Source organism: Cyclopterus lumpus, chromosome 15, assembly GCF_009769545.1.
Source record: "Cyclopterus lumpus isolate fCycLum1 chromosome 15, fCycLum1.pri, whole genome shotgun sequence".
Classification (NCBI taxonomy): Eukaryota; Metazoa; Chordata; class Actinopteri; order Perciformes; family Cyclopteridae; genus Cyclopterus; species Cyclopterus lumpus.
The window spans coordinates 1538038-1546756 of NC_046980.1; the positions used below are offsets into that span (position 1 = coordinate 1538038).

General features: G+C 38.9%; 2 protein-coding genes across 2 annotated transcripts in view; one reads left to right on the forward strand and one right to left on the reverse strand.

Annotated features, from left to right (window-relative positions):
* Window positions 1–549: 549 nt before the first annotated feature.
* On the reverse strand, window positions 550–6248 carry LOC117743772 (DEAD-box ATP-dependent RNA helicase 52A-like). Its single transcript, XM_034551612.1, has 6 exons — window positions 6072–6248; window positions 4013–4208; window positions 3690–3878; window positions 2770–3089; window positions 2301–2473; window positions 550–1196 (listed from the first exon to the last, which is right to left on the reverse strand). The coding sequence occupies exons 2-6, from the start codon at window positions 4196–4198 to the stop codon at window positions 712–714; spliced, it is 1353 nt and encodes a 450-aa protein (XP_034407503.1). The 5' UTR covers window positions 4199–4208; window positions 6072–6248; the 3' UTR covers window positions 550–711.
* The window catches only part of thumpd2 (THUMP domain containing 2), a 5871-nt gene continuing 3132 nt past the window's right edge, over window positions 5981–8719 (forward strand). The window contains exons 1-2 of the mRNA XM_034551608.1: window positions 5981–6198; window positions 7531–7669. Coding sequence (XP_034407499.1) covers window positions 6088–6198; window positions 7531–7669 — 250 coding nt within the window. The 5' untranslated portion in view covers window positions 5981–6087. The remainder of the gene's footprint in view (window positions 6199–7530; window positions 7670–8719) is intronic.

The following is an 8719-nucleotide window of genomic DNA, read 5'->3' on the forward strand; positions in this document are numbered from 1 at the left end:
AGAGGACAGAGGACAGTGGACAGAGGAGAGAGGAGAGAGGACAGAGGACAGAGGAGAGAGGACAGAGGACAGAGGAGAGAGGACAGAGGACAGAGGACAGAGGACAGAGAGGGCCTCAACATATATTTGTCTTAACCTTTCTAGTATGTCTAGATCTGCGATTACTGTCATAAAATAAACACAGCTATTTGATTGGATGTCTGTAAGCCAATGGCAGCGTGCCACATCATCTCAAATTGACGGCCGTAGAGCCACGCCCCCTTTCAGCAAACATGGCCGACCGTGAGGCGAAGAGGGAGCAAGGTACATTTTAATAATCGTGTTGCATCGTTTGTGTTTGAACTATCTTTAAAGTAAACATGAATGGTTATTACTCACACATGTCGTATAAAAGATTCATAGCTTTAATCATTAAATGAGGATCTGAATGTCAGTTGTTATTTATTCTGACTGATTTGATTTATAATGCATCTTTATTGATTATATACGCTGGATATTCACTTCAGGGGGCTGGTGGACACAAAGCAAAAATCACTTTTTATCATTTTTAATTGAGTTGTTTTTATTGGAATTGACAAAAAAGCATAATAAAGTATTTAAAACAAATATTTGTATTGGTTTTGATTCACGGTCCATTTAAATAACCGTATTTGTGCGTCGGGAACATGAATACAGTAAATGACTGTGGACCCTGAGCTTGATGTTTCTCTCTCAGCGACGTGATGCTCTGAGCTCGAGGCTCTCGTCCGGCTGGGTCTCCACCACACTCAGGTGCGTCTCGTCTCGTCCTGCTCCTGCTCCTGCTCCTGCTCCTCCTCCTTCTCCTTCTCCATCTCCTTCTCCTCCATCTCCATCTCCTTCTCCTCCTCCTCCTCCTCCTCCTCCATCTCCTCCTCCGCCTCCTCCATCTCCTCCATCTCCTCCTCCTCCTCCTCCTCCTCCATCTCCTTCTCCTTCTCCTCTGTCTGCTCCTCGTTCTCCCTCAAAGCCTTTTAATCGCCCTCCGTCAGGTCGCCCCGCCTCGTTCCTCCTCAGATGCTCAGCGGCCGTGATGAAGTAGTTCTCCAGCTCCGCCACGGGTCCCTTAGCAGAGAACAGGTGGTGCAGGTAGGCCTCGGCGTACTGATCTGAGGTGATGAGGTCCAGGTTGACGGAGGAGGAGGTGCCATCGGGTCCAGAGGTTCTCCTTCTTCTGCCTGTTAGATCCAGTTTGTTAGTGGAAGCCCAACATAAAACATAGTGGATTATTAAAGTGTCTGTCTTCTCTACAATATAATGGAACTAGAAGATCAAAAGTTCTCTTCTCAAACCTCCTCGTTAACTGCTCACAACAAGGTTCATGGATTATTGATCAGTAGCATTTGTGTTGAGTTTATCAATCGTGGAATCATTATAAAAGAAGACGTTTCTACGGCCCGATATCTAAAATAATATAGACTAAAATAATATAGACTAAAATAATATAGAATAAAATAATAGACTAAAATAATATAGAATAAAATAATATAGAATAAAATAATATAGAATAAAATAATATAGAATAAAATAATAGACTAAAATAATATAGAATAAAATATAGAATAAAATAATATAGACTAAAATAATATAGAATAAAATAATATAGACTAAAATAATATAGAATAAAATAATAGACTAAAATAATATAGAATAAAATAATATAGAATAAAATAATATAGAATAAAATAATATAGAATAAAATAATATAGACTAAAATAATATAGAATAAAATAATATAGACTAAAATAATATAGAATAAAATAATAGACTTAAATAATATAGAATAAAATAATATAGAATAAAATAATAGACTAAAATAATATAGAATAAAATAATATAGACTAAAATAATATAGAATAAAATAATAGAATAAAATAATATAGAATAAAATAATATAGACTAAAATAATATAGAATAAAATAATATAGACTAAAATAATATAGAATAAAATAATATAGACTAAAATAATATAGAATAAAATAATATAGATTCAAATAATATAGAATAAAATAATATAGACTAAAATAATATAGAATAAAATAATATAGAATAAAATAATATAGACTAAAATAATATAGAATAAAATAATATAGAATAAAATAAGGATAATCTTTCTGAGTAACTTTTATTTTAAGTAGGTGAAATGTTATTCTTGTTGCAATACTGATTTCTGGCCACAAGGGGCAGAAGTTCACCACTACCTCAAGTTCTAGAATAAACGTGAGTTTTAATTCTAATAACTTCAGACGGACGTCTCCAGCGTATTTAATGAAGGCGCCCACCTGTCTCCGCCCTCATGGCGGCCAGAGGGACGCTCACAGTCCTCCCCGTCTCGCTGTCCGTCACAGAGAGGCCCGTCATGGATCCGTCCTCCGGCGGCTCGCTGGACGGGTCACATGACGCCAGAAGACCCCCCCGACATTTCCCCACGCACACCGTGCTCGACTTGTAGCGCCTGGGTTCATATCCACTGTGTGTGTGTGTGTGTGTGTGTGTGTGTGTGTGTGTGTGTGTGTGTGTGTGTGTGTGTGTGTGTGAGCGTGTGAGTGTGTGTGTGTGCGTGTGTGTGTGTGTGTGAGTGTGTGTGTGTGTGTGTGTGTGAGTGTGTGCGTGTGTGTGTGTGGGGGGGGGGGGGGGTTAAAAACAAATAAAAACACTAAAATAATCTAATTTATCATGTATCAACATCACACCGATCTACAGATACCACCAACAAGTTATAGTCACACACACACACACACACACACACACCTGTAAGCAGGTATGATCTGGGTGAGGTCCTCCCTGTATTGCTGCAGCGCGGCCGCCGCAGCCACCTGGCCGGTCCGACCCTCCAGGCCGGCCAGGTGGACCAGCACCTGGGTGTGGAAGGCCGCTCCGCTGGCCCAGTGCCTCAGAGACCTGGAGTCGCAGCCCCCCCCCAGCAGACTGGTCTTCAGCCGGGTGAGCGTGAGGCTCAGCTGGGCCTCGAGTCTGACGGAGTCTTGGACCAGCCTGCTTCGGTCACTCAGGTGGATCCTGCAGCGCTTCAGGTACTCCTCCATCACCTCCTGGAGCTCCCAGACTCTCTGCTGGAGGTTTGAACTGATCCTGAGTTTTCATGTTCAAAAAGCACGATTCAAGTATTCATCAAGTTTATGACCTTAGAACAGGTTAAAGAAAAGGTCCTTTTTTAAAATGTGTGAAACCGATCAGAAATGTCAGGATCATCTTTCAAAGTTTCTTCTTTTTCTATACCATACCAGAATATATGTATATATATATTTATTTTATATATAAATAAATATATATTTATATTATATATATTTATTTATTTAATATATATATATATATATATATATATATATATATATATATATATAAAAACATGTATATATATAATTTATGTTATTGTTGTAGTACTCCTTTTGGCCACACAAGCCTGCATTTCACCTCTACCTCGTGTTCTAAATAGGACTAAAAGTCAGCATGTTCTCTTCCCGTGAGTTTTCATAACTTAATAACACAATATTTTTGTACCTTGTTCGTGTGGATGAATACTTGTAGTCGTAGTTAGAAGTTTAATTAGTGGGAGAGAAAACAATGGACTTATTACATATTTATTTCTCTCCCTGTCGCCTCAGGGCTTCCGTACATTAAATATATAAATATACACGATATTCTCCTCTCACCTGGCCGGTCGGTGACCCCGCCCCCCCTCTCCCGGAGGGCCGGTTGGCCGACCTGAAGGCCATGTCCATCACCACGGTGAGCGCCAGCCCCAGCAGGCCGGCCAGGCGGGGCTCCTCCGAGAAGGACGACAGCCGGCCAATCAGGTCCTTCAGGTACGCCGGCGCCTTGTTCCCCACGTCGGCCTGCAGCTGGAGGAACATTTGATTGACTTGACTTATGAGAGTCTTAATGTTGTCATGGCAACAGCAGCTTTCTTTCCTTTAAGTCCCGGCTGAACGGATTTAAAGGATGAAACTATGTCTTTTTTATCCTGATTTTAAACCTGTCGCAGTTGTTCCTGGAGGCGGGCCCGGGAGTCGAGGCTCTGGTCGCGATTGGTCAGGAGGAGAGGGTGGACGACGCCCAGGTCGGGCACGGCTCCGCCTCCCAACATGGCCTCGTAGAGGAGGGAACCAATCGCATCCTTCGCCTGAGAGACCTCTTCTTCTGAGGAGAACAGCTGGCCCATGATGCTCTTCCTGAGTTATGAACACACAAATCACTCCCAGTACACTTATTGATCACATCACGGGGTGAACTTTGACCTTTAGGGTTTCTAACGTCTCATTGAACTCAACAATGAATCTGTTTAATTCCTCAGATCCACGACACGTTTTACTAAATACCTCAAAGAGGTTTCACATGTAGTCTGTGTTGCTGCTCAGATCTGAGCAGCCGGACTCTTCCTCCTCCTCCTCTTCCTCCTCCTCTTCCTCCTCCTCCTCTTCCCTCTTCCTCCTCCTCCTCCCTCTTTCTCCTGCTCCTCCACTTCTTCCTCCCTCTTCCTCCTTTTATTCCTCCTCCTCCTCCTCCTCCTCTTCCCTCTTCCTCCTCCTCCCTCTTCCTCTTCCTCCTTCTCTTCTTCTTCTTCTTCCTACTCCTCCTCCCTCCTCCTCCTCTTCTTCTTCTTCCTCCTCCTCCTCCTCCTCCTCCTCACTACTTTTAAAGTGATCTGCAGTTTTTATATTTTAAAACCCTTTCAGACTAATTCAACACGATGATGTCGTACTCTGTGCTCACTATTCATGCGTTCATCCTTTTCCTGCCGGTTTCTCTACTTCCTCTCCTCCTTTCCTCTCCTCCTTTCCTCCTTTCCTCTCCTCCGATCATTATGGGGTGTGGAGGGAATTAAACCCGTTTAACGTGCAGTGCTACGCTGTGTGAAGCCGTTACATTCCCTTAGCACAGTGGACACGCCCACTATGAGCTGATGGGAGGAGTCACGGGGTTGACTTCAAAGAAGATTATTGGGCCCCATAAATCCAACTTTACATGTTTTAATTAAACAGTCGTCAGTTATTTTGACTGAGAGGTGGGAATCCATCTCCTTTGATCTCCTTTGATCTTCTAGACCGGTAATCCATCCACAAGGTAATATTGTTTACTCTAATTCACCGTTATCACAGAGGAATTAATCTAATTAATGTTGTGGATGAGTTCAGACGGTGGATTGGAGGCTCGGGGGTAACTTTTATTAATTAGATGTTGGGACGTTCATGAAAGTCAGTTGTTGAAAGTTTATGAAATCATTTGGAAATTAAACATTTTCTGTGTTCTGTGTGAATCCCGTTGAGGCAACGTGACATCGATCTGATGCTGGCTGTAAACATACTTCATTTACCATGATTAAACATTGTCTCCAGAGGTCGCACGTTCATCAAGGAGAACCACGTTCATCAAGGAGAACCACGTTCATCAAGGAGAACCACGTTCATCAAGGAGAACCACGTTCATCAAAGAGAACCACGTTCATCAAGGAGAACCACGTTCATCAAGGAGAACCACGTTCACCAAGGAGAACCACGTTCATCAAAGAGAACCACGTTCATCAAGGAGAACAACGTTCATCAAGGAGAACCACGTTCATCAAAGAGAACCACGTTCATCAAGGAGAACCACGTTCACCAAAGAGAACCACGTTCATCAAGGAGAACCACGTTCACCAAAGAGAACCACGTGTGTGTGTGTGTGTGTGTGTGTGTGTGTGTGTGTGTGTGTGTGTGTGTGTGTGTGCGTGTGTGTGTGTGTGTTTATGTCATCAAATGAAAGCTGGTTGCTGTGGACTTTGTGTTGCTGTATTAAATTAACATGTAACTAAATGTTACAAATAAAATGAAAATGTGTCTTTATTTTATTTTAATTCACCGCATTTAAACTATAATAAATGTTTGGATGATTATCCAGATATGTTTCTCTCTCTGTGTAAGAGAGACCCCTGCCGGCCAACACCAGCCACTGCAGCCCGGTGACGCGGTTCCGCTTCCGGTGTCAACAAACAATCCAACATGGCGACTTTCAGGGGGGAGAAGAACTGACGGACACGAGCGTCGGTGGACACTGACCTCCGAGGAGAACACGATGAGTGACCCGGACACCGGGGGGAGCTTAGTCCGCTACTACTGCACCGCCGGTACCGGCATGGAGCGGTTCCTCATCCGCGAGGTGAAGGAGAAGCTGGCGGCCGAAGACGTGAGTGACGAGCGGAGAGACGGACGACGGTTGTTTGAACTGCCGTTCAGAACCCGACTTCCGGTTACTGAGGGTCGTTCCTTTGACTGCTGTTAATACACAATATGTTGTCTCAATTCATCAATTCACGTTACATGTTTGAATCAACAAATACATAAATAATTGTATTTAATAAAATATATTATATAATTTAAACGACATTTATGTATTTAATATCTTTCAATATATATATATATATATATATATATATATATATATATATATAAATATAAATAGATTACACATTTTCCAACCCCAATATGGATGTACAATTTAACAGAGAAGTGGTCACTGGCAATTAAAAGTTTTCTCTTAATTAATTCCCCCTAAATACTTTAAATGATATACATTATTGTAATATACAAACATAATGTGTGTATATATATATATATATATATATATATATATATATATATATATATATGAAAAAAATAGTTTTTCTTTAATATATTAATATATTTATAAATATATATATAAATTGTCAATAAACTTTTAAACATATACATAAACGTTTGTTTATATATATATGTGTGTGTATATATATATATATATATATATATATATATATATAGTTATATATAAACAAATATGTATATATATATATATATATATATATATATATATATATATTTTCGAAATATATTGTTTACAGTGTGTGTAAATGAATAAATAAATGACACATTTTCCAGCTCCAATATGGATGTACACATTAACAGAGAAGTGGTCGCTGGCAATTAAAAGTGTTCTCATTTATTTCAGAGAGAAATTAATTCTCCTAAATACTCCCAAAATGTTGATCCACATACATTAAGAATTTTATATTTCAAAATGAATTAAATAATTAAATTTCAAATTAGATTGGATTAGCCTCACATTTACCAGCTCCAATATGGATGTCCACATCAACAGAGAAGTGGATCTCAGGCTCCCTCCTACATAGTTAATACTTTTTACATATGTATATGTAAACAATTACAATCTAAGATGTACAATAGTGCAGAGAAATAGGGATAACATATAATATGATTAAACTGAATGTAAACAGAAATGTATTTAATATATATGCATAATGAGAAGTGATAATATACACACAGGAAGTTCGTACCAATAATCATGATCCGATAATATAATATACATTCTTTTGAATTGGGCAAAATAAAGTACTACTTCTATATGTTGATGCTAATACTTTATATTCCGACAGTTTATATTTGCACCTATTTCCTTCCTAATTCATCGTTCACTAATCGAAGGCATTCATGTTGTTCTGGGTGTCCTGCCGTGTGTCTCCAGGTGTGTCAGACTGCAGGTAAAGTGTTGTTCAGCTCCTCCGCCGCCATCCACAGCGTCCGCGGGCTGAAGGCGGCGGAGCGGCTCTTCCTCCTGCTGAGAAGAGACGCGCCGCTGCGTCTGCCCGCCCACACCGGCCCAGGTACCAGCACCACGCACACAAGGAGTGTATATAGATATATATATATATATATATATATATACACAGAATATATGAGTTATTACAGTGTGCGTCTGCCCGCCCACACCGGCCCAGGTACCAGCACCACGCACACAAGGAGTGTATATAGATATATATATATATATATATATATATACACAGAATATATGAGTTATTACAGTGTGCGTCTGCCCGCCCACACCGGCCCAGGTACCAGCACCACGCACACAAGGAGTATATATAGATATATATATATATATATATATATATATATAGATATATATACAATTCATTTTTAATCTCTCAAATAATAATGATGGCGTCATAATAAGATAAAATAAAATAATCTTTTATTAGTCTGGGGACATTTACAGGAGTTACAGCAGTGTGGTGTTCAGTGCAGACAAGAGACAAAAAGAAACCAGATCAAAACAAATAAGCGATAAAAAATAGTAAAGAATCCACAATAACTGATATATTATATGTCTGATATAATAACTGATATATTATATGTCTGATATAATAACTGATATATTATATGTCTGATATAATAACTGATATATTATATGTCTGATATAATAACTGATATATTATATATCTGATATAATAACTGATATATTATATGTCTGATATAATAACTGATATATTATATGTCTGATATAATAACTGATATATTATATGTCTGATATAATAACTGATATATTATATGTACAGACAGAATAACTATTAGATATAACGTCATTCATCCCCAGGGGGAGATTTAGTGAAGCAGCAGCAAACATGTTTACAAATATATACAATACAATAAAATACTATAGCAGAACATATTACATTTACATTTAAGAATTAAAAAATGTAAATAATACTAATAAAGGAAAGTGTATCAAAGTATAAAGTGAAAGCAGTGCAAAGTTTATTGATGTTCATTGGAGGAGGATCTGGCCAGAGGTGATTTATTCTAAATTACTTCTCAATTGTAACTATTATTAAGTAAAACACAAAGAAGTCCAGTTCCTGACTAACATTCACGTG

What these genes read in the sequence shown, in the direction of transcription:
- LOC117743772 (XM_034551612.1), bottom strand. Translation starts at nt 4,198, where the DNA reads ATGGGCCAGCTGTTCTCCTCAGAAGAAGAGGTCTCTCAGGCGAAGGAT. An exon ending in CGGGGTCACCGACCGGCCAG is followed by an intron (nt 3,090 to 3,689) that starts GTGAGAGGAGAA and finishes TCAAACCTCCAG; the next exon opens with CAGAGAGTCTGGGAGCTCCA. An exon ending in CAGATCATACCTGCTTACAG is followed by an intron (nt 2,474 to 2,769) that starts GTGTGTGTGTGT and finishes ATATGAACCCAG; the next exon opens with GCGCTACAAGTCGAGCACGG.